The sequence below is a fragment of the Ursus arctos genome, unplaced genomic scaffold, assembly GCF_023065955.2.
Source record: "Ursus arctos isolate Adak ecotype North America unplaced genomic scaffold, UrsArc2.0 scaffold_19, whole genome shotgun sequence".
Classification (NCBI taxonomy): domain Eukaryota; kingdom Metazoa; phylum Chordata; class Mammalia; order Carnivora; family Ursidae; genus Ursus; species Ursus arctos.
In genome coordinates, this window is record NW_026622863.1 from 7016309 (window position 1) to 7043023 (window position 26715).

Genomic DNA, 26715 nt, shown 5'->3' on the forward strand with positions numbered 1-26715 from the left:
TCCCAGGGAACTACCTTTGCTAGGATATGACAGGCCATATTTGTCTCGGGGGTAACAAAAGATCATCAGTCTACTAATGTCCTAGGAATGTATTCTCAATAACTATTATATAAGCCATATTTCTAACGAAACTAAAATTTAATGCCTCACATTTAATGCTTTCTCAATTATAATATTCTGTTGCGAAGAATGTGACTTTGAAACTGGCTACCAATGTGACCATATAAATGCAATCTGCGTTCTAGATTACTCAAGTAATCAAGTTCTAGATAACTCAACACCTCAAGTGAGGATTGAAGGTACCAAAAAAAAAAAAAGATCAATTTCACTGTCAACTAAAGTTAATACTCTACAATTCAAGAGTTTACAAAAGTACAGAATTCCACCATACTGTGGTTTATCACATGGACTTAGGGACAACAGGAACCGATTCTCATCATCTGAAATACTGTATTAACCCAGGTGTCAGATTCCTTGTGCATATGATGATCCACTCATTTTCCATCACTTGGAAACAATGGGCTTATTAGCATTATTACCAAAATGCCCCATATATACGCTGTATACCTGTTTCATGTTCCATTTTATACTGTTCACTTATGTGAGCAATATTAGAATTGGAAAGTGGTTTCCTGAGCACAAAACAGTCTAAACCACCAAAGCCTTTTCAAATCACTAAACCAAAAGAAGCTAATCACATCAAGGGGCAGTAAACTCAGTTCGTATTCAACATAATAGAACTAGGAAAATATAAGCAAGAAAAACACTATCATTTCATTTCCTAACCTAGCAAAGGGCTGTACACTGATCATCAATCATTCAGGCTTATGTTATAATATATCTTTATTACTTTCCCAAACACTGTAGAAAAGCACAATTTAAATCCCTATCTAAAGACTGAGAACAAGTGAAATGAGGCCGGTATTTCTTGTGAACCGAGGTATTACAGGGCAGCAGCTGCTAAAACCTCCCAAAGCTCCGAAAGTGGAACCCAGCTCCGTCTTCAAAAAGAACCCCAACTGCACAGCAGCCCTGCAGTAGGAACCAACGACTCGAATGTCTTTAGACAACCCCGCAGGAGTGATGACGTAACCTGAAGCTTGATTTAAACAGAAAAGTACAGCAGATCAAAAGAAAACAGCACTGCAAATTTCGGCTCAATTACACTGCAGCCACTCCCTGATCCAGATTCCACGGGCTCACAACTTTCCCGTTTCACAGTTTAAGCAACCCAGTCTCTTAATGTCAATACCTTTTCTCTTCCTTGTCCCAGCTGCTGGTAAACATGTAAGCAAGACGCCCCTCCAGGAGTAGAGAAAAGGTAAGGGAGACTTCCCGGTCATGAGAAGTCAGATAGCTCATAGCCTTTCCCCCAGGAGCAAATACGATTTTTAACAGAGGCCCCTCCTGGACACCTTCTGTTCCTAAGCATGTCCGAGTTCAAGTTTTCAAGAGGCGAAGGTAAGTGCCCCGCTCTGTAACATTCCATTCACTCCTCCGAAACACCGGCTACCGCAGCAGCAGAGAAATGAAGCCTCTCCCGTCCCAACAGGACTCGACCGCTCCTCCCTGCGAGCTCCAATTCGCCTGCGTTTCCAAAAATGGGCGCCATCACTGAGCTGTCCTCCGCTGGGCCCTAAACCGTCTGTCTTGGAAGTTTGTCTTTCCCACATTCGTTAGCTAGCCAGCGTGGGTAAAGGACAGGGCTGTGGCGTGCGAAGAGGCTGGAGTAAGCGCGCCCTCGGAGCCAGCTCTGGAGCTACTACAGGGTCCGGCCAGCCGGGAGAGCCACGCGGAGCCCAGGGCTGGGGCCTGGCCGCTGCTGGGAAAGCCTGCTCCAGCCCGCAGTGCCAGCCGGCCCCAGGCTCGCGGCGCCCAGCCGCAGCTAGCGTGGGGCGGGGCTGGCTGGGCGGGACCCGCAGGGGAGGGGCTGGCTGGGCGGGGCCCGCAGGGGAGGGGCTCACGCTGTGGGCACGCCCGCAAGCTCCGCCCTCCCAGCCCAGGACGGCTCCAAGGCACCGCGCGCGCGCGGCGCAATCCAACCCTACCCTCGATCCCCAGGGACACTGTGACCTCAGCATTTCCACAAGCTTACATTTAGGTCGAAACATGCCTTCCTATAGAACAAAACAGATACTGGCAATTTTGTATGATTTCAACCTAAGGCCTACACAGAGCATATGGGACATATATAGTGCTCTTCTCCTGGTTAACCGTGCGAACATAGGGTAAATGCACTCTCTACTTCATCCACTATTTACCGGGCGTCAACTACCATATTTCCTCAATTCTAACTCACTCTCCTCTTCTACCCCTGCTGGCACCATACCTGAAACTCCTCTTCCTTCAAAAAGACTGCAGTGAGAGTAGTAAACACACATAACCATATTAAACTCCTTCAAACAGATTATATTCTCTACCCACTCTGGGAAAACCATCTTAAATGGCCTCATTAAACAGAGAAGCTTGTTTTGTTTTTAAGGAAGCATTACCCGTGCCCCAATAAAGTGCTGGGCCTCAGATTTGCACTGCGTCAGTAGTACACTCGGCGGTTTAACCTGTCATTACATCACGCTTATAGGGCAGCCTTTAAACACAGCAGGAGCTGGTAGTGGGAGTGAAGCCAGGGCAGTAAGTTGTAGATTACCCACTTTCCACATCAAATTTTAATTCTAATCACTTCGCAACCCTACTAATAGTGTGTTCAAACACTTCAACCTCATGTTAATATTAGGCTACACAAAACATCATTAGGAATATAAATATAGAAATTAGATAAAGTGTTCACTGACAAATATAAATTATTACTACCTACATTTTTATTTTCTAATACATATACATTCTAGAGAGGTCTCAGGTTTCTAGGGCAGGAGACGTCAAATGTTTTAGGCAGGGAAACTCTTTCCAAGGTTTAAACTGAACCCAAATGTATAAAACAAGTCAAAGGGAAGGAATGATTCTGAGAAAACACAAAAATCATTTTTCCCAAACTTCCAAAGGATCTGTTACAGAGCCTTATAACACCATCTGAAAACCATTAACCTACAGACAAACCTCTCAACAAGTGAGTCAGGACAATAAAAGTGGAGGCATTCCGGAGTCACCTACCCAAAGCTGGATTCAAACCCTGTCTTCACCACCTGTTCAGCCATAAAACTGGGACATTATTTCCAGCCTCACATAGCTTTTGCCTGGATTAAGGGAGATGGGTAATTTATTTATACCACAGATGGTACATACTCCAAAATATGTATTCGCCTGACGCCTCCAGAACTTTCTTGCCTTGCTTGAGGTCATCTACTAGTGAAAGACCTAGAACATGTGGGTTCCAAAAGATACTTTGAGTTTGTAAAGGTGATCAAACATGTCTGCCAAAGATCAACTGCCATAACTAATTTTTAGCACAATAAACCTTAATAAATTTCTTAGCTAGGTAGAATATTTACACTGGTTTTACAAGAGCTTAAAATCTCACAAAAATTACATTATACTAAGACAAGCCCATAGAATAGAAAGTTAACAAAAATCCAAAATTTAGGGAGATTGACCTATTACCTATACTTTCTAAAGCCTACATCTGAGCCCAGTTTGGTATTAAGTTTAAATAGACTTTAATCTACATCAAAACATTTTCTAATCAGCCTTTAATGCTCCCAGTAATTTCAGAGCATTTAATCATTGCTTTGTCATAGTGACATACAGTAAAAGTGGATGGACTTAAATTTTATTCTTGATTTCATGTGGGAACCTTCGTTTCTTTTTATAAAGGACTGATGAACAATTTCTCTGATTAATCATACCTCATGCCTAGTAATATACAACAACAATTTTTTGAACTTTACAAAATGTTACTATGGCAGGCAAATAATGCGCCCCTCAAAGATGTCTGCATCCTTAATGCTTGCCACTGAGCCTGTGAAAATGTTACAGCAGCAACAGGAAGCTAATACTTACAAAATAAAGGTTTAAAATGGAGAAATGTAGTCACGTGCAAAAAGGATCACAGTGTACTGTAAAGCAAGTTACAAACAACATACACAGGAGCTACAGGCTCGGGCATGATATAGATGTGTCATTTTTAGCAATTTTTTTCTTCAAAGGGGACAATAAATAAACTGCTTTATCAAGATTAGTCTGATTGAGAGTTGTGAAAACAACTGTCAAAATAAGAAGTGAAATTTGCAAAAAAGACAGGATGCAAATATCACCAGCGCTCTTTTACTTCTCCAAATATCATTCCTAGGACTGATACAATATTCACTGTAAAATAAAGTACAGGTTCAGATTATGAATTTGTTCTATTAGGAATCAATGGGTTAAATAAAACTCCTTCATTCAAAACATTTAAGGGCCTTCATCCTTTAACTCTTTTGCAAAAGAGGTACTTTCTACATTTGACACTGTGAAGGGTATTATGCAGAAAATGTTTGTTACGTTAAAAAATCATTTCTATTTTAATATTTACTTCTCACACGCTGACAAAATGAAATTTAATGCAAGTCTCCTTAAAAATTTAACAGCTTAAAATACCAAAAGTTAAAAAAAAAACTTCATTATAAAACAATAATGCTAAGAAAAAAAAAATTAAACAACCATTTTTAGTTTCCAAAACCATAGCAAAGTAATATGAAGAATTTAAATTGTATGTATTTTCCTAAAAGCTCTATTTTCCTGAAGATAATTTTGAAAACTCCGCTGCTCTAGAAGAGTTACTTATGCATCTAGTAAGACTGGTGATCTGAAATGGGGAAAGCCCGAGACAATAATCTGGTAAAATGATCTGCTGTAAAAACAGAAGTCTGAACAAAGGTGATAGCCCAGTAAATGAAGAGGAAAGTGCAAACCCCAATTCAAATGTGTAAAGAAATGTACACACGCCTTTTTAATGCAGAAATCACTCTATTTAGAGACTTCCACCCCAGGAAAGAAACAGCATTTACTGAATCAGAACCCACGAGGCACTATGCTAGATACTGAAGCATGGTAGCAGATGCAATGCAAAGTGGGAACGAGATGCCTGTGAGAGGTCTCCACAGAAAAGCAGCCGATATGTACCAGAGTTCAGAGGACAGATGAGGAGGCGTTACACATGCTCTCTGGAGCCGCGGGGAAGAAGAGCGTGCCTTAAAAAAGAGAAATCCCAACATTTAAAGATTGAAGAGTTCACTGATGAGAGGCAGTGGCCCTGGACTGCAACAGTTCTCAAACTTGATGGTGACTACTAATCATCGAGGGATCGTATTAAAATAATGCAGGTTCTGTTTGAGAATCAGAGGTATTCTGAAGCTGGGCCTGAGATTCTGCATTTTTAACCCTAGATGTGGCCAACTGCTGGTTGCGACTCACAAGAGCAGCAAAAACGTGAACAACCGAGAAGGAAAGCAAAAGTGAGAGAAAAGCTGGAGGGCGGTATCTCAGAATTCAAGGGAAGGTACAGACTTAAGAAGATCCATAAACACTCACATGTATAAATATAAGAATTATGCTTTATTATATACTTACAGGGAACTTGTACTCTTTCTGTAATCAGAAAAAAAAGGCAACAAGCAGACATGCTTGAACATGCAAGAATTCATGAAATATATAGCACCCACGAACCCTTCTTCCTTGATTAAAAATCAAGCAACGGATCAAAATAAGTAATTTGGAAACGGTGATCTTGTAAAAGGTGCAAATAATTACATAAATAACAAAAAAATCTATGGTAACAAGTAGGAAAAATAATGGCACAGTCAACCATGTGAGTCTGCTGAGAGGTTAAGTATGATCATGCCTGGGGCTCCCAGATGGCTCAGTCGGTTAAGCAGCTGCCTTCGGCTCAGGTCATGATCCTGAGCTGCTGGGACTGAGCCCTGATCGGGCTCCCTGCTCAGCAGAGAGCCTACTTCTCTCTCTCCCTCTGCTGCTCCCCCTGCTTGTGTGCCCACTCATGGTAAAATCTTTAAAAAAAAAAAAAAAAAAAGTATGATCATGCCTAACATGATCATGGGTTGGCATTAGAGAAGTTACTGGTGATCTCTGCAAAAGCAACCTTGGACATATGGCTGGTGTGTAAATCAGACCAAAGGAGACTGAATAGGATGCTGTGTTAACAAAAGCATGGCTGTGGAGAGGAGAGGCAAGTTAGTGGCTGAAAGGACCAGAGAAGTTGTCCGCTTGGTTCCTTTTTTTCTTTTTTAAATGGGAGAGACCAGAATATAGTGAATGCTGATAAAGTCCAGAAAAGAGGGTAGTAATCCCAAGAAATGGAGCAATGTGATCAAATAAAATTCTTGGTGATGGGGGATTCAAAATTGAAGACAGAGTGACTAGACGTTTTTAGAAGAGATACTTTCTCCATGGTAAGAACAGAGAAGACAGAAGATATCTAGCTCAGGAAGTTGGAGGTTAAGAAAGTTTCAGTCTGAGAGTTTCCATTTTCTCAGCAAAGCCTCTGCATAGTCATCCTCTTTTGGGGGAGGGGGGGATAAAAAGAAGATGGTATCAACACCAAGCCACGGCAGAGTGTTTTTTATGAATTAGTTGGGTCTTATTGGTAGGATATTGAGGATACAAATATGTATGTGTAAGTCATCACCTTAAGTCCCAAAAAGTCTCAACTGCCTTTCTTGAACGAAAGGAGAAATAATTTGCCATTAACATTAATATGTTCTCCAAACTTCTGGATCAGAACTCTAAAACTAGCTAGAATGGCTAAACTTAACAGGCAATACCAAGTACTGATAAGCACATAGAGCACTGGAACTCATACTTTGCTGGTGGGAATGCAAAACAGCACAACCATGTCTTCATCACTGCATTAAGTTTTGTTGGACAGCATGGTTCTATATCCCAATTCTATTTTACTAGCTATTACATGATATTTTTATTTCACATCAAATCTACAATTTATTAACATCAAGAAAAAACGTACTAACATCTCCCAAAACAAGGCAAGCCCATTTTTAACACGCTAATAGTAAAACTTCCCCTTTCTCACCTGCCTAGATAAAGATTATATGAAACTTCAAAACTGTGTCAAAACAATTATTTAAACCTAACTGCAACCATTCTGGTTTCATTTCTCACAATTCTAGCCATCCTTGGGATTAGGAGGGCACTTGTCGCGATGAGCACCGGGTGATGTATGGAACTGCTGAATCACTATATTGTACACCTGCAACTAATATCACACCGTATGTTAACTAGACTGGAATTACAATAAAAACTTTTTAAAAAAATAAGATAAATACCCATTTTTTCCCCTTGAATCCTTAATTATGATTCATTTTTTGGCACAGCCACCATACCTCAGGAAAGTTTTCAAGAAAGGACATAAGAGTCTCAATCTTGGCAGTCTGAAGCTCTCACAGAAACTGCACAAGTTTTCAATTCTGGTCACACCCCTTTCCCTGAGAACTATATAAATTCTGCTCATGATCTTTTGACATGTAATGATGGAGATGAAAATCTAATGCTATTTTTATTCTTATTCCTTTGCAGGTAACATTTTCCCCCTGCCTTGTCGGACTCTTTGTCTCTAAAAGAAATTTTCACCAGGGCATCTGGCTGGCAATTCGTGGAACATGCAACTCTTGATCTCAGGATTGTGAGTTCAGGCCCTGCCTCGGGTGTAAAGATTACTTAAAAATAAAATCTTAAAAAAAAAAACTTTTTTTTCCACCCAAACATCTAAGTATATACCATCAGCACTTACTAAACAAAACAGTAGGTGAGTCTTTTCAATCCAATGATTCGTCTTTCACCTTTGTGGACTTCTCTTCTAATTATTCTTTGATCTTTCCCATCTACTGTTTCTTTTCTGCACATAATTCTGATACTGACCCTGCTGGATCTACCTTCCGGTAACACATTTTTTTCTCTTAATTTCAATCTTTGTTTTGCATTGCATTCCAAAAGAAATCAAGTTCTAATTCATGAATTTGGTTTTGCTAAAATTACCTTATGTCTTGATATAGTAAAGCATTTTTTAATTATGTAAATACCCTCAATCTCCAACAAGGGAATTGAGATTTTGGTGGCAGGAATGGCTGTTTCCCTGAAGCTGGAGTGGCTATATAAATTTGGATGACACCGCTCTTGTACTTCCTTAACCCCTCTACGTGAGTTTTCATATCTAATTGTCATGCCTCTCACTGAACTTGCCTGTTTGTTTTTGCTTTTGTTCTTGCTGCTATAGTCTCAAAGGGTCGCAGGGTCAGCAAGCTAAGTAGTAAAAAAAAGAGTAGTAAAAAAAGAGACCTTCCTCCATTATCATTAAAACAGCTGCTCCAAACATTTATTAAACACCTAGTATGTACCAGGTATTGTCCTCAAAGGTTTACATACACTGTAATTTCATTTCACCATTTCAGTGAGCTTCCAGGTTAGGCATCTATCCCCTACCTCACGGGTAAGAAAATAAATTTACAAAATAAATGTTTCAGATCATAGAACTAGTAAATAATGGAAGTTGGAGCTTATCTGATCAGGGCAGACTTAGAAGGGACGGGGGGGGGGGGGGGGGGGGGGGGGGGGCAAATGGCAACCTAGGCAAAGCAAACATACCAGATATTTTAAACTTGGATAAAAATCTTAACCAACTCTCATTTTCAGAAAAGAAAAATGATACAGATGGGGCGCCTGGGTGGCACAGCGGTTAAGGTCTGCCTTCGGCTCAGGGCGTGATCCCGGCATTATGGGTTCGAGCCCCACATCAGGCTCTTCCGCTATGAGCCTGCTTCTTCCTCTCCCACTCCCCCTGCTTGTGTTCCCTCTCTCGCTGGCTGTCTCTATCTCTGTCAAATAAATAAAATCTTAAAAAAAAAAAAAGAAAAAGAAAAATGATACAGAAAACTTGCTAAATGTCATGTAACTTAGGTCAATGTTCTAACCTAGGCTGTTTAATTTCCTCTATCTATCTATCTATCTATCTATCTATCTATCTCCCCCAACACAGGGCTTGACCTTAAAACCCTGAGAACAAGACCTGAGCTGAGATCAACAGTCAGACACTTAACCAACTGAGCCACCCAGGGGCCCCTTCCTCAATACTTTTAAGCAAATATGCTTTGGATATTTTATAATTCAACTTGAAAAATTAATCTTTTCTGAATTTAAGTTTAATGACCTTCAAAATAAAAATAAAAATGTAATTAAACTATCTTTTGCTTTCCCTCCCAATGCAAGAGGGATCTCTAATGTAGGCAGGGAAGATCAAAAAAGAAGAGAGATGATACCTAGTTAAATCCTGAACAAGTAAGCAGTTAATTAAAGTCAGCTCCTTAAGGTACCTTTCCTGATCACTTTATCTAAAGGCCAATGACCTTCCTAATTATCTTTACAATATCTGCCACCATTTGAAATTCTGACTATGAATTGTCTATTTTCTCCCCTATTCCCTCCCAACTACAACACCAACTTTTTACTCATAACTCAAGTTCTCAAACTCTTTTGGTATCAGGAACACTTTACACCAGCAGCTAGCAAACTACAACTGCAGGCCAGCTGCCAGTTTCTGGAAGTAGTTTTACTGGAACATAGTTATGCCCTTTCATTTACAAATGGCCTACTGACTGCCTTCGGAACTGAATAGCTAGCTGATCCTATGACTTCTAAACCCTTTAAACTTATGTGGCCATAGGGAGAAAAATTCTTTACTGCTTGTACTTTTAAAAAATTATTGAGGACTCCAAAAGAACTTTTTGTCTATGTGGGTTATATGTACTGATATTTACTCTATTAGAAATTCAATCTAACAAATTTTTTAAGTATTTATTTTAAAATTACCATTACATTTACATTACATGTAAAAAATCCATGACATGTTAAATGTTTATGAAAAATATTTTCCATAATAGGGAGAAAAATGTCTGTGTTTCACATTTTTGCACATCTTTTTAATGTCTGATGCAATAAAATGCACTTGGACATTCATTACCTGCTTTTGCATTTAATTTGTTAAGATAGCACATGCCTCTGGAAAACTCCACTGTACTCTCATGTCTCATTATTGTGAAAAATATTTTTGACCCTCAAAGGGTCCTGAGAACTCCCAGGATCCCTGAACCATTAACTTTTGATTCAGAACTTCTGCACTGAGAAACTTTGTAAGAATAGACCTTGTTTGTTTTGCTCACTCTTGTGTCTCCAGCACCTAGGACAGTACCCAGCCCAGACCAGGTACTCAAGTATTTCTGAAAGGAATGACTAAATCAAATAAAACAGCATGAAGGATTCCAAAGAGAAGGAACAGCATATGTATACAAGCAGAACTCACTTATCCCTGATGCCCCTTCAAGTAGAATGTATTTATTGTTGATATACACCTTAAAGGAGAATTCACAACTGAGATCTAGAATTTACTTTAAAATAACTGTGATCGGTGCTGATCTTTGACAAAGGAACAAACGCAATGGAGAAAAGATAGCCTTTTCAACAAATGATGCTGAAACAACTCGAAATCCACATACAAAAAAAAAAAAAAAAAGAATTGAGACACAGATCTCACAGCCTTCACAAGAAATTAGCTCAAAATGGATCACTGACCTAAATGTAAACTCCTAAAAGACAATGGGAGAAAATCTAGGTGGCCTTGTGTTCAGCGAGGACTTTTCAAAAATACCATCAAATACATGAACCAGGAAAGAAACAACCGATAAGTTGGACTTAATTAAAATTAAAAACGTCTGCTCTGCAAAAGGCACTGTCATGAGAATGAGAAGACAAATCACAGATTGGGAGAAAATATTTGCAAAAGATTTCTCTGATAAAGGACTATTATCCAAAACACACAAAGAACTCTTGAAACTCAACAATAAAACTAATGACCCAACTTAAACCTTAACAGACACCTACCCAAAGATATACAGATGGCAAATGAGCATATGAAAAGGTGCTCCACATCATCTGTCATCAAGGGAAATGCAAATTAAAACAAGAAGACACCACCACACACTTATTAGAATGGCCAAAATCCAGAACACGGACACCACCAAATGCTGGTGGGGACGTGGAGCAACAGGAACGCTCATTCATTGCTGGGGGAAATGCAAAACGGTACAGCCACTCTAAAAGGCAGTTTGGCCGTTTCTTACAAAACCAAACATACTGTAAGATCTAGCGATCATGCTGCTCAGTATTGACCCAAAGGAGTTGAAAACACGTCCACACGAAAACCTACACAGAGGTTATAAGTTTACAGCAGCTTCATTCATAATTGCCAAAATTTGGAAGCAACCAAGACGCTGTCCGCTGGTAGGTGAGTGGATAAATAAACTGGTACGACCAGACAGTGACTATTATTCAGCGCTAAAAAGAACTGAGCTACTACCAAACCATGAAAAGACACAGAAGAACCTTCGATGAATATTACTAAGTGAAAGAAGCCCATCTGAAAAGGCTACATGCTGTATGATTCCAATTATAAGACATTCTGGAACAGGTAAAACTATGGAGACGGCGAAAAGATCAGAGCTTGCCAGACGTCTGGGAGAGGGAGGAATGAATGGGTGCAGCACAGAGGACTTTCAGGGCAATGAAGCTGTTCTTCTGTACACTATAATGGTGGATACACAGCACTCATCATGCATTTGTCAGAACTCCTAATGTACAACACCAAGACTGAACCACAATGTAAAGCATGGACTTCGGGTGATAATGATGTGTCAATGCAGGTACATCAAACCGTAATAAACGTACTACTCTGGTGGAGAACTACTGACAATGGGGGAGCTATGCGTGACTGGGGGCAAGGCGAATATGGGAAATCTCCACACCTTCTATTCAATTTTGCTACTGAATCTAAAACTGTTCTAAAAAAATAAAATCTACTTTATAAAACAGAAAACACTATGCAGCGAAGTGAATCATTTGATCCCATCAACATAATCCAGAAAAAAACCAGATGTACTTCCATACCAATTCTCTAAGTTTTCAAAATGTTTGTTTGTAACATCAGAGTTCCATAACTCATCAATTTCTAGACAGTAATTTCAATTTTTAGTAATGCGCTAATGACAACACACCTGGAGAACGTGCCTATGTATAATGAAAAGAACAAATTTGATTGGAATCAGAAGCTCAAACCTGAATTCCTACTTCAGCTCTTATTAAGTATTTTGATATTGAGCAAAATTACAATATCCTAGGTCTCAAATTTCTCATTTGTGTGGGGGCCCTGGGTGGCTCATTCAGTTAAGCATCAGACTCTTTGACTTCAGCTCAGGTCATGATCTCAGGGTCCTAGAGTGGAGTCTGCTTGTCCCTCTCCTCTGCTCCTCCCCCTACTGGTACACAGGGGCCCTCTCTCTCAAATAAGTAAATAAAATCCTTTAAAAAAATTTTCTCATTTGTGAAACTATTAAAAAACCACCATAACAGATTATAAGGTCAAATACATGGAAACGTTTGATATATTAGTATACGTTTAGAGTCATACTAGGAACCCAGCAATTAATCACTAAATAAGAAAGACCTGGATTATACAGGATTTTACTGAAAACTGTTGTTTCAACCTACTGTGTTATTTTTCATAACCTCACTTTGGGATTCTATCTGAAATCTGACAAAGATTACAGTTTGCTGTGAACGAAGCTGCGCCTATCAACCTGTAAGAACTGTGGCAGCAGCTTCATACACACCATTTATGTAAGCCTCAGAAAGTAGGTTGTAGTTCCACACTGCAGATGAGGAAACTGAAGATCAGAAAAATTAAGAACAAGCACAGAGCCTGATTCCAGATTGTCTGCTTTGTCCCTAAATCTCATTTCTTTCCAATAACCCTCAAACACAGTATAATTTCTGAATGGCACTGAATATTTAACTTCTTATCCAACACATCTTTTCAATTTGTATACAAGTTGGCCAAAAGAAAAAGAAAATTTCCCTAAATTCTTTAAATTAAATCTTTGGCCCTAGCAAGTAGTTGCTTTCTGAATTTTTTTTGTATCAAAGTGGTAGAATCTGATAGTCTGAGTTTGTCATTAAACCACTGGACATTAAATCAAAGTATCAAAAGTAAGGTAAGAACAGAAAAATATGAGTAAAAGAAGCAGGAAGAGGATCAAACAGGCTTTCTCAACCTTTTTATTTCACACCACACATTACTAAATAATGGGATTTTTGGTAACATACTTGAACTTAACAAAACTTCATCAGTCATGATTATAACACTAACACTACCGCAATGTAACCAAATCTCATAGTGTCTAGATAAAAGTGTCCAGTATTCACTTAGTTATTTGTGTCCAAATTCAAATAAAACTGTTTATTACCATGATTATGTTTTGTATTCTCTCAAGATGTAAAACTGTCACACGGTCCAGTAGATGTTTCCTCTTCTGCTCTGTCTCGGCATTAAGCTATGCTACCCAGTACACTGAACATACAACCCATTCAACTCCATATTCCGTCTGACAAATATGGTAGGTACACGCACACACATAAACACAGGCTAAAAATTTTAAAGCAGATCAAAACTGGTAGTAATCCATGAAGAGTTGGTGATACTAAGTAAACAGAAAAGAGTACATTGCTTGGGAGACAGAAGAAATTAAAGAAATGAGGTAAAAAGTCATGTTATAGTCTTAATACATTATATGATAGGTAGCTCTTTACTAGTAAAAGAGTAGAAAAACAATGGAATTTATGGGAAAGAAATGCCACATAAAAAACTCATGGAGCCTTTTCAAATTAAATATTTCATTGAAAATTATAATTTGTGTCTTCATAAGCATTTTACTTGAAACTTCAAATCAGTTCAGTTATTTCAAATATGGATATAAGACAAGAATTAACTTATACTCAAATTTTCCTCAAACTTAAAACAAAAAATAAAATAAAATAAAATAAAATAAAATAAAATAAAATAAAATAAAAAATTTTTCTCAAACTAAAATTCTATTCTTCGGGGGGGCGGGGTCCACATTTTTCTACCAAAACTGAATGTTTTATTTTCCTGTGTTTAATAATCTAAAAACCACATTCTGAATCATCTGACTCCATCTGGTAGCCAAATAACTGAATGCTCCCATTCGCATTTATGGTCACGCTGGCTCCAAATCAGTACTACAGTATTCTAATTACGAAGGACTAAAGACAAAAGCAGAAGGCCACCTCGAATGCAAATGATGCACTGGTGTAAAGCGAAGCCCAAATGGCATCGTGGTTCTCACCGAAGCACGGATACCCTGGTAAGAAAAGGCAACACGGGTGGTGACCATACCATACAGGGCAATTCCGGTATGTTTAACTCAAAAAGAAGAGCGTAACAACAGTCCACCGCATAGCCCATGTTGTTTCAAGACTTCGCAGACAGTATCCAATCCTTTAGTAAATTAGTATAATTCGAATTTCACACTGATTTTGCAGTTTTGTTTGTACTTAATGTGCAAGGTTTGAACTGTCACCAACATCTAACAGAACTGACCGATCACTGGCTCCTGTCTAACAAACTCTGTTCGCTGTCCCCGCATGGCTTCCTAGCTCACCAGCTAGCTACTCCTCAGCTGCCTTTATTGATTCCTGCTCTTTGCCCCCAAACTCATGACATTGGGAGTTGTCCATCGTCTGTTTTCCTCACCCTACTGATCTCATTCAGTATTAGTAGTTTTTAAATTCCACCATCTCCAGCCCATATTAAAAAACAAAAACAAAAACAAAAAAAAACCCTCCAGGTTTCTCTTAAACCCAAGATTTGTACATCCAACTTCCTAGATATCTCTGGGGGCAGGGGTGGGGTGGAGGGGTAAAGGGGAGCTGCTGAACAAAGCTGAACTCCTTATCTTCTCCCAGACTACTCTACCCACCACCTTCCCCTCTCTCGATGGCCACTCCATCCTTCCAGTTACTCAGTTCAAAAGCCTTAGAAGTCATCCTTGATTCTTTTTTTCACACCACATGTCTAAAACCACCAGGAAAGCTTACTGCATTGCCTTTAAAAATATATCCAGAATCCAGCCACTCCTCACCACCTCTATCACTACCATGTAATATAGTTTAAACCACCATTATCTCTCACCAATATTATTACAACATCCTTCTAAACAGCACCTCCCCCCTTCCATCCTTGTCTCCCACCTCCACCCCAGTATGTTCTGAGCACAGCAGTCAGAAAAATCCAGTTAAAACTTGTATCAGGTCATGTCACTCCTCTGCTCAATACCCTCCCCTGGCAACCCATATCCAAGTAATAGATACAACCTTAAACAGCCTGTAAGGCCCTACACAATAGGAGGATTACTCTCTGACTTCATCTCCTACTTCCTTCCCTCTCACTCACTGCACTAGCCTCCTGGTTCTCTAAGACTAAGATGGTCCTTCGGGCCTCTGCTTTAACATACTTTTCTCCCGGATGTACACATTACTGATTGTCTCACCTCCTTCTAATCTCTGCGTGTATGTTATCTACCCTGTTCCCTTTATTTAAACAATGACCACCACTTTCCCACTGACCTCTCCACTACACATTCCTAATCCTTACCCATTCCACTACCCTCTCTTTCCTCCCTTTCCCCTCCCCCATTTCTGCTCTATTCTTTCCCACAGAATGTATTACCTTCTATCAGGCTACACAAGTGAATTACTGTGCTTGTTGTGGCAGCAGTGCTCCTCGTCCTCAACCTGGAAAGCAGGAACTCTTGTCAGGTTCAGTGCTGTATCCCAAGTCCTTAAAAATGCCTCGCACACATACAGGCTCAATAAATTATTTGTTGGGCGAACAAATAAATCAGAAAGCAAAAGAACTTTGGACTTTTGAGCAATAATATCGAAAGCTAGATGCAACCGAGTGATGCTTTTAAAATCCTCAAAGAGAATGATTACTATTTTAGAATTCTAAGTGCAACGGAAATTACCTAAAAGTGTTGAGGGCAGAATAATGAAGCAAAGTTTCAAAACATTACTTCCCCTGGATATGTTTCAGGAAGCTCCTGAAGGACAAGCCCTTCAAATGTAGGGGAAAGAACCAAGAAAAAGGGCAACATGGGCTATAATTAAGACGTAACCCACAAGAAAGGTAAAGGGAACACTGACAATGACAATTTTACACTAGTGGGAGAAGGCAACGGGAGGCATCACACACCCTGAACACGTGGAGGAGTGGTAAGGAATGTGGGGCAGCATTAGCAGTAAGCACAGAGAAAACAAAGCAAACAAGACAAGCATTAATGACAAGGAAAATTATACAAATTCCAATTAAACAGTACAAGGAAAAAAGTAACAAGAGCTTACTGTATGGCTCAAATTGTAACTTTTATAATCATAAAAGTGCAAATACAAAAATCATGATGTTACTAAATTAAGAGAGTATATAAATGGGAAGGTTTGTACATGTGACGGAGGCAGAAAGACAAGTTAAATCCACAAAAGGAATTCAATAGATAAGGCCTAAAACTGAAATCTGGATTTAACAAAAGAAGCATGTTAGAGACAAAGATGGTAAATACAAAAAAATTCAGCTCAGTAAAAATAGTTGCCTCTGGCAAAGGACACCTGGACAGGAGTTCTTAGAGGCAAGGAGTTTTCCTTCAAAAAAAAAAAAAAAAAAGCCTAATGGAATATTTTATTTTGAATTATATGTGCATGTAAAACTCCAAAAAAAAGGAAAAAGAAGTTCAAAAACTTGGTATAAGAAACGTCACAAATTGCATGTATTGCTTAAGAAAGGACAGAAATTTGTTTTCAAAGATTTGATTCCAAATATTGGCAAAGATGTGGGGAAAGACACTTTCCTACACTGTTGGAAATGTTCACTGTGGAAGCTTCTAATAAGATTTGGCAGCTTGTTTCAAAATTTAAAGTGTATATACTCTATGACCCAGCAATTTCTTCCAAGTCCCTCTTCTAATTTACAGCTGGCAAAGGTGTATGTATCCAGATGCCTACAGCAATCCTGTTTATAACAGCAAATAAACTGAAAATTCAAGTCCTATCTTAAGAGAGTGACTAAAATATATGGTCCATACAACAGAACACTGTGTTGCCTTTTTTAAAAAAAATAAGATGGACTCATTTCTACTAATATAAGAATCAACCTTTTAAATGAGTGGGTTTTAAAAAAAGCCACATAATATCATAATCCTATTTACCTATTTATGTTAGAAGAAAAAAATAGTTAAGTAAATATGCACACTGATATGGCTGTTGTGTGTTTGTACGTACCATATAATGAGACAGAAAAGAAACTGGAAGGGCATATGAACTGCAGAATGTGGTTTAAAGACTTAAAGTGAGGGATAAGAGAAGAAGAGAGGCCGGTTAAGTTTAGAACCAGAAACCACGAAGATCAGAGATGGGACCACTGAACTGCAGGCACACAACATACCAAAAGCTGCAAGACACAGACTATCAGCACAAACGTCATCATTCAGTATTACACAGTTCAGGGGCGCCTGGGTGGCTCAGTCAGTTAAGCGTCTGCCTTCGGCTCAGGTCATGATCCCAGGGTGCTGGGACTGAACCCTGCACTGGGTTCCCTGCTCAGCAGGGAGCCTGCTTCTCCCTCTGCCCCCACTGTTCCTGTTCTCTTTCTCTCTCTCTCTCAAATAAATAAATAAATAAAATCTTTTAAAAAAAATTACACAGTTCAAACTTGCAGTTACTCACAAGTGGTAATCATTTAACAGGAAAATATCTACAAGGATTTACGTTAAATCAAAGAAATTAAAATATCTATGGCTGACTTTAAAAAATGTAACACACATACACACAAACTAAAACTACGCCAAAATGTATACAATGGTTACTTTCCAATTATCAGATTATGAACGATCATGGGGAAGATAAGGGTTGCATTTCTGTATGTATTCTTCAAAAGTTCCATAAAACATATATATTACTTATTACTTTGGCAATAAAAGGATTAAATTTCAGTGCATATTGTGTGTCTCCACACTTTCCTGCTAATGAATTGCTGGTGACTTCATGCAAAAATTCAAACACTGAGAAATCAAGAACTGATTTTGTCTGCCTGCTTTGATGTTTTCTTTCTTAGATTTCTTTTTCTTTTAAAATGCCTCAAATATATGGGTACTAATAGGGAAAAAAAACTGAAACTGCCCATTCACATAAAAAAATCCACACATTTCATATACATATTTCAGTTTATACTTCTAAAAAATCTTAAAATTCAGCGTTTTAAAAGTTAATTGTAAGATAATAAAATTTGTCAGATCACCTCGCCAAACAAAATTGAAAGAATACAGCCTGCAGAAATCACTTCACAGCTACCTGTATTAAGACATCTGAAGTTGTCCCAAACAAAGCTAAATCAGGGTCCTTGACACACACACACACACACACACACACACACACACACACACCTGAATTTTAACTAAACTCAAAGGAGAAAAAGGTAATACAAAGGAGAAAATGAAACAGGAAGAGTTTTGACCAGTTAGATTATTCCATTTACTTAAACCAATTACTGAAGTAATCTTTCCAAGGTAAGAGTCTTTCAAAGAAGCTAATATACACTAAATTTCGGTGTTTTAAAGATTTAACGATTTAGTGCCCTACACTAAATTTCACTGTATCAACCATCGCGAGCTAAGCCTGTCAGAAAGACAATAATAAATAACAAGGACAGTATAATACTTCCTATAAAATTCAAGACTGGCATTAAGTTCTCCTAACTTTTTAAGAAAATATTTCTCACTGGAAATATCTACTTTAAAAATAGAGATTGGGGCGCCTGGGTGGCTCAGTCGTTAAGCATCTGCCTCCGGCTCATGATGCCGGGGTCCTGGGATCCAGTCCCACATCGGCTCCCTGCTCAGTGGGAAGCCTGCTTCTCCCTCTCCCACTCCCCCTGCTTGTGTTCCCTCTCTCGCTGGCTGTCTCTCTGTCAAATAAATAAATAAAATCTTTAAGAAAAATAAAAAATAAAAATATAGATTAGTTGTCCAAAGGTTTTCCCTCCAACTTTCTCTCTCTCCCCTCGTGTGTTCCCCATACCCCCTGCTATCAAAAACAAACAGGGGTGACTGGGTGGCTCAATCTGTTAAGGGTCTGAGTCTGACCTCAGCTCAGGTCTTGATCAGGGTCCTGGGACGGAGCCCTCCCCCTGGGTCTGGCTCCGTGCTCAGCAGGGAGTCCGCCTGTCTCCCTTTCCCTCTTCCTCTGCACCTCTGCCCTGCTCATGCTCTTTCTCCCCCTCTCCCTCAAATAAATACATAAAATCTTAAGAACAACAAACAAAAACCACAAGTAAGTTCAACACGACTGGGCAATCTCAAACCTAATGAAAGGTCTTTGTCAGTACCATTCTGGTCACTGTGTCTCAAGCTTAGAGAATAAATTGAACCAAAACAGACTATTTTATCTGTATTATTCAGCTTAGAGTTCCTGAAGATTTACAAACACACACACACACACACACACACACACACACACACACACACAAAGTAAAAGTAATTGGGACACACAGGAGCCGGTCACAATAGTGTGTTCTCTTTAGTGAAAATTCATCATGCCATACATTTACCTGTAATTTGAGCATTTTTCTCTATTTACGCTATACTTCAACAAAAAAGCTTACATTCAGAAACAAAAATACTACTGCTCTAGATATTCTCCAAAATCTCCTGGAACGGTATCAGGCTTCCTCACTGGCTAATACAGCACAACATCTCTCCTCCCTTCCCCCCTCTGCTCACTTTCTCAGTGTGTCTATTACATTTTTAACCTACCCCAAGTCTCGTATTCACCACATAGAAATACTCTCAACTGGTGGCTTCACCATGTTTCCTTTAGAAAACACCACAGAAGCCATCAAATGCCGATTTACCGCCTCCTTCCCTCCCTTCAGAATGAAGGCACTTAGGGCTGTCCTCTCACCTACTCAGACTTCACACTCCTACTACCCCCCCTTTCTTACAGCAATCCTCCCTCTTTTTCTATCAGACCATCCCTCTAATACCCAAAATGCTCTAGTATTTCCCATCTGTCTCCTGTGAGCCCACATCCGCCCGACAGTCCCTCTATCTCACTGGCTCATTCTGGACATCTCATAGATACCTCAAATCCAACATACCAGAACTCTCAATTTTACTGCTGTGCTTCTGTCCCCATCCCCTCCTTTATTCTTTCCCACCCTGGTAAACAGCGCCATATTCCACACAGCTGCTCAAGCCAGAAATCACCTAATTCCTTCCTTCCCTCACCTCTCACATCTAATCCACCACCAAGTCCCGTTAATTCTGTCTCCAAAACCTATCTCAAAATCCATTCACTTTTCTTCATCTTCACTGCCACCATCTTAAGCCAGGTCATAATCCACTATTGCCTAATCAAAGAAATGGCCTTCTGACCAATCAATTCTCCAAACAACAGCTAAAGCTATCTTAAAAGTTAAAAGAGAATTATGCCATTCCTTTAATTAAAACCTTCCGATGGCTTCTCAGTTCCCTTAAAATTAAATTTACATTCCTTACTTTGACTGCAGGATCTGATCCCTGGCTATCTCTCCCCATCATCCATTTGTTCCAACAAAAGGCTCTTCCCTCAGCTTCTAGAACAGTAAGTACATGCTCATTCAAGCCTCAGGGCCTTCACCTCTGCTTCTCCTTCACTCTGAAAGGTTCTCCCTTCACTCCCTCAAAGGGCTGGTTCTTTATCCTTTTACCACAGCTTAAAAGTCAGCCCTTCTGGGGCGTTTGGGTGGCTCAGTCGTTAAGCGTCTGCCCTTTGGCTCAGGGCGTGATCCCAGAGTCCTGGGATCCAGCCCCGCATCAGGCTCCCTGCTCCACTGGGAAGCCTGCTTCTTTCTCTCCCACTCTCCCTGCTTGTGTTCCCTCTCTCCCTAGCTGTTTCTCTCTCTCTCTCTCTCAATCAATCAATAAATAAATGTCAGCCCTTCTGTCCGCAGGTCTCCATCCCACCCCCATTATTCTTTACTTCAGCACTTTTAATTCCTTTATAGTACAGATGGTTCCCAACTTATGATGGTTTCACTTATGATTTTTTCCTTTATGATGGTGCAAAAGCGATATGTTGTACTTTGAATCTTGAATTGTGATCTTCTCCCAGGCCATCAATGTGCAGTCCGATACTCTCTCATGATGCTGAGCAGCGGCAGCAAGCCACACTCCCAGTCGGCCAGGCAACTGGGCGGGTAAACAACCAATACACTTATAACCACTGTTTCTCACTTTCAGTACAGTATTCAAGAAATTGCATGAAATATGCAACACCTTATTATAAAATAGGCTTTGTGTCAGATGATTTTGCCCAACTGTAGGCTAATGTAAGTGTTTTTAGCATGTTTAAGGTAGGGTAGGCTAAGCTGTGATGTTTAGTAGATTAGCTGTATTAAATGCATTTTCAAATTACGATATTTTCAATTTACGAAGAGTTTATCAGGACATAACCCCAGGGTAAGTGGAGGAAGATCCGTACATACCGCCATTTGTAATTCTGTTTATTTCCCTCACTAGAATGTAAATGGTAATATTTAGAGAAATTAAGTAACTTACTTAACAGCTCTTTTTTAATTATGTAAGCACTTTCTATGGATAGGCAACTGTGCTTTTAAGGTACAAAAGTAGGCAGTGTTCCTGCTCTCCTGGAGCTTGAAGTCACAAACACAATAGTGACAGAGCCAAGAGACACCTCCAGGTCTGATTCTTCAGGGCCCTGTCCCCTTCACCCCTCAACTATACTGCCATTCTACCATTAAAGTATGGGGATTGGGGCATGCTGCAGCAAAACGCTTAATAGCTCCTCACGTGCTAATGAAAACTAAGGCTTGGAGAGTTTAAATAATCTGCTCAAAGTAGCACAAGTAGATATTCGAGAGATTTAAGTACAATCATGAGCAAAGGCAGGTTTAAAGTACAGACAGTATTCAAAAAACAAAAAGTCCAGCTTGACTAGGTAGGGCAAGAGGAAATGTTGGAGGATAAGGCTAGAGAAGCACATTTTAAGGACAGTGTGAGGGTGTTAGTTTGTCAGTCATTCAATAAATATTTACTGAGCACCAACTACATGCCAGAAACAATGCTAAACTCTAGACCAACAAGGGTGATTAAGACAAAGTCCTCGCAGGGAGGCAAACCAGTACAGAAAAATTACAGTTCAGGGGGATACCTGTTAGAGTGGGGTCAAACAGAAAGTGCTATGGTAACACAGAGAGACGACCCCAGGATGGGAAGTCCAGGAACAGAGTCTCAGCTGAGATTATAGAGCCTAGCTGGAAGAGAGAAAATATGGGGCATATAGGCACTTGCAAATACATAATTGAAAATGGCTGTGTGCTTACTATCCGTATCAAGGAACTCTGCACTTTATACTGAAGTTCTTATAAGTTGCCTACATTAGAAAGCTCCCCTCAACTAACAGAAAGAACTGAAGGGAGGAGGCAGAGACCAAAAGCAGAGAGACCACTTAGAAGGCAGAAGACTTGAATGTAAATGGGAAAATGAGTGAGAGAAGAGCAATGCAAGATTTGAGACAACCAGATGGCAGCAAAATCAGGACCTGATGACCAACTGAAAATAGGGGGTAAGAGCCTTGGACAGTTGGAAATACTAAATGTTTTAGTTTTCAACACCTAAATCTTAAAAACCTTGGTACACAAAAGCGGAAAATGACCTGAAGGGAACGACACTGTCAAGAGAATGAGAAGACAAACCACAGATTGGGAGAAAATATTTGCAAAAGATTTCTCTGATAAAGGACTATTATCCAAAATACACAAAGAACTCTTGAAACTCAACAATAAAACTAACGACCCAACTTAAACCTTAACAGACACCTACCCAAAGATATACAGATGGCAAATGAGCATATGAAAAGGTGCTCCACATCATCTGTCATCAAGGGAAATGCAAATTAAAACAAGAAGACACCACCACACATTTATTAGAATGGCCAAAATCCAGAACACGGACACCACCAAATGCTGGTGGGCACGTGGAGCAACAGGAACGCTCATTCATTGCTGGGGGAAATGCAAAACGGTACAGCCACTCTAAAAGGCAGTTTGGCCGTTTCTTACAAAACCAAACATACTCTAAGATCTAGCGATCATGCTGCTCAGTATTGACCCAAAGGAGTTGAAAACACGTCCACACGAAAACCTACACAGAGGTTATAAGTTTACAGCAGCTTCATTCATAATTGCCAAAATTTGGAAGCAACCAAGACGCTGTCCGCTGGTAGGTGAGTGGATAAATAAACTGGTACGACCAGACAGTGACTATTATTCAGCGCTAAAAAGAACTGAGCTACTACCAAGCCATGAAAAGACACAGAAGAACCTTCGATGAATATTACTAAGTGAAAGAAGCCCATCTGAAAAGGCTACATGCTGTATGATTCCAATTATAAGACATTCTGGAACAGGTAAAACTATGGAGACGGCGAAAAGATCAGAGCTTGCCAGACGTCTGGGAGAGGGAGGAATGAATGGGTGCAGCACAGAGGACTTTCAGGGCAATGAAGCTGTTCTTCTGTACACTATAATGGTGGATACACAGCACTCATCATGCATTTGTCAGAACTCCTAATGTACAACACCAAGACTGAACCACAATGTAAAGCATGGCCTTCGGGTGATAATGATGTGTCAATGCAGGTACATCAAACCGTAATAAACGTACTACTCTGGTGGAGAACTACTGACAATGGGGGAGCTATGCGTGACTGAGGGCAAGGCGAATATGGGAAATCTCCACACTTCTACTCAATTTTGCTACTGAATGTAAAACTGCCCTAAAAAAATAAATTCATTTAAAAAAATTATCTTCAGGCAAGAGAATACATGAGTCTAGAGTGTTATGGGTCTTAAAGGTAGTAGTACGTCAGGAAACAAATATGTATTGAGTGTTAGGCACTGAAGATATAGGAACACGAAACACAATTCTTGCCCTTATGCATCAGATGCTCATGCTCTAATAATTATAGCCATGGAAAACCAAGTAATTTAGAGTGCTTTAGAAAAACCGCTATTTAAAAGAAATGATTAAGGATCTTACTATTATAAAAGAGGAAAATGTATCCCCAACTGTTTCTTGGGGGAAGAAGGGAGGCAGGGAGGGATGGGACGTCTGAGGTTTTCATATATCGGTTTTGTTTGTAGGGAGGGTGTATACCAAAAAAATTCAGAATTTAAACATTTACACAGTGTGTATGGAAATTCCATAATTACAGCCAAAAGTCTGTAACATCTCTTTAAGCAAATAAAGAAAAACCTACAATCTTTGGAAATTGAATAAATCAACAGCTTTAAAACACAATTTAAGGGGTCACTTTGCAGTGTTACTAAACTTACTGTTGCTCTCATTATGTAAGACTTGTTTTCAGAACACTGTATATACTGAAAATAAAGCCCTACTCTTCATATTATGTCACTGCTGTCATAGCTAGATATTTTCTTTATAACTCCAATCAGTTTTAGCCTAATTATAATATTCTTTCAATTACAGATATTGAAGAATACTGCTCTACATCAATTTTATAAGAATTTCCCAAAGCTCAGAGGGAACAGATAGTAAGCTAAAGTGAATTAAATTTCTGAATTTGTAGTTTGTGGAATACTTATCATGAAAAGTTCCGTATCTATTATACTGTACTTCAGTTTAAAATATTAATGTTACTAAATTATGCTGGAAAGACGCCAACAGGGGGCATTTGAACCAATTCTATATCTAAAGAAAAGATTTTGGCAAAGCAAACTTTAGGGCTGCAATTAACCATTTCAGATCACAAGTTTCTGTAATTTCCAGAATGAAAAATTACACAATTTGTATAATCCACTTTCAGTCTCAAAATCTACTTGTCACAAAGTTCTCCTAAAAGCTAATCAAAACCCTCTCCTTCACAATTTGAGACAATATCTCCGTGATAAAATTACCAGACCATTACATTTATTACAACGCTACACTTTGCTCTACCCTTATGTCTAAAAGAAGTGGTAACACCATGGACACCGAACACTCAAAGGGATTCACGGTTCCACCTTTCCAGGTTAGTTAACACCAAGTCCTTGGAAGCTAACTGATCCATAAATGTAAAAGTGCTAAAAGGAAACTTCATTTAATCACTTTGATTTTTTACATTCCAGACCACATAAGACCTATCCAAATCCCTTACTATATAAATTTCCAAAAGCCATTATCTCAAGAGCGTCTGTCCATTTATCATCTAAACCTCTTATTTTCATTCTGTACAACTAACAAAATGCAGTAAAAGAAAAACCCAAGCACTAACGATGTACAATGTGATTTCACATATTATGATCTGTGCACTTCCAACGTATCCACCATGCCAAGATAAACTCCTAAGATTAGTTACTAAAAACAGCACTAGCAGCAAACATTTATTAAGCACTTACCAAAGGCCTGCCACTGCTCCAAGCCCCTCACCTATTATCATCTCATCAGTTCTCCCAACAATCCCGAGAGGTAGGTACCGTCATTACACCCATTTTCCAGATAAGGAAAATGAAGCACAGAGAGGTTAAGCATCTTGCCCAAGGTCACAAACCGGTGGGGCAGGATGGACTTCAGAATCCATGCTCCCAACATTCAACTGCTGGAAAGAGTTAACAATTTACCCTTGACAACCGCTTATCTGGAAATGGTAAATGTTCAACTGCTAAGAACAGGCAGTCGGATCGCTGCCCCACATCCAGGCTCATGGCTTCTGTGACTTTGACAAATCAGCTACACAATGTGATTTTCCGAACACACAAACTGGGACTTCTCTGGATGTCAGAGCAAACAAATTCTGAATCTTTCCAGGAATGGGGAAAGAAAAACCTACGCAACGCTGTGGGCCAGGTTACCCACATTCCTAAGTTATAATCTCAGAGACTTGAGAAAGGCCCCCAAACTACCCTACAAATGAAGCCTAGGAAAACCAAGGTTTACAATAAAAAGCTGGGGCTTCCCTGGCAAGCCGTTCACGCGATCTCCTCTCTAACGACATAAACAAGGGAGGAGGCTGCATTCTTCCCACCGCACAATGAAGGCTCAGGCCGGGAGCGGGAGCAAGAACGCAGCGCCATCGGGGACGGCCGCTCCCGGGGTCGCGGGCAGGCAGAGGAGGCCAAGGACGGCCAAGTCGCCCCGGCCGGCCCCCGGGCCCCGGGCGGCGCGGGGAGGGGCCGGAGCGAAGGGCCGGCCACTGCCCGCACTCAGCTGACCTCCGCCATGTTGGCCGCACACCCCGGGACCCTTCACAACAAAGGCCGGCACCGGGGCGCGGGGAGCGCCCGGCGCCTCCCCCGGCCGGGCCCGCCTCCCGGGCGCGCGGGGGTCGGGCCGGGCGGCCGGGAGGCCCTTCCCCGCCCTCGCCCGACCGCGCGGGGCCGACCCCCGCCGCGGGCCTGCCGGGCCCGGGGCGCCGGGGGCGGGGGCGAGCCGGCTCGCCGCGGCGGGCAGGGCCGAGCCGGGGAGGGGAGGGGCGGGGGGCGGCGCTCGGCCGGGCGGCCGGGCTCCGGCCGAGACAAAGGCGCCCGGCGCCGGGGGCTGCCCGCGCCCCCGCCCGGGCGGCGCGACCCGGCCCCGCCGCCCTTCCCGCCCGCCGCCATTACCGGGCCTGGGTGTCCTCCTCCCGGAGAGCCCCTCGCGGCCGGCTCCTCCCTCCAGGCCGGGCCCCACTTACCTGTAGGCGGAGAGCGCGCCTCGGACCCCGGTCCTGGCTCAAACGCGCTCCGTCGCCGCCGCCAACCCCCGCCACCGCGGGCAGCGCCACCGCCTCTTCCCCGTACCAGCACCGACGGGACACCTTAGG

General features: G+C 40.7%; 2 protein-coding genes across 4 annotated transcripts in view; one reads left to right on the forward strand and one right to left on the reverse strand.

Moving 5' to 3' along the window:
• SIAH1 (siah E3 ubiquitin protein ligase 1) overlaps positions 1-26696 on the reverse strand; it is a 29728-nt gene extending 3032 nt beyond the window's left edge. Inside the window, exon 1 of one of the 3 annotated variants that reach the window (XM_026494713.4) lies at positions 26587-26696. Coding sequence is in view for 1 of the 3 variants with exons in the window: in XM_026494712.3 (XP_026350497.1) it covers positions 1253-1343 (91 nt within the window). In the remaining 2 variants the exon portion in view is untranslated. Of the gene's footprint in view, positions 1-1252; positions 1907-15535; positions 17992-26586 lie in introns of those variants that run through there. The other 2 variants (XM_026494714.4, XM_026494712.3) reach the window with 2 other exon arrangements.
• Positions 1431-26714, forward strand: LOC130544107 (basic proline-rich protein-like). The gene is made up of 3 exons (XM_057314163.1): positions 1431-1461; positions 21007-21091; positions 25916-26714. Exons 1-3 carry the CDS (start codon positions 1431-1433, stop codon positions 26712-26714), a joined length of 915 nt encoding a protein of 304 aa, XP_057170146.1.
• Position 26715: the final 1 nt, after the last annotated feature.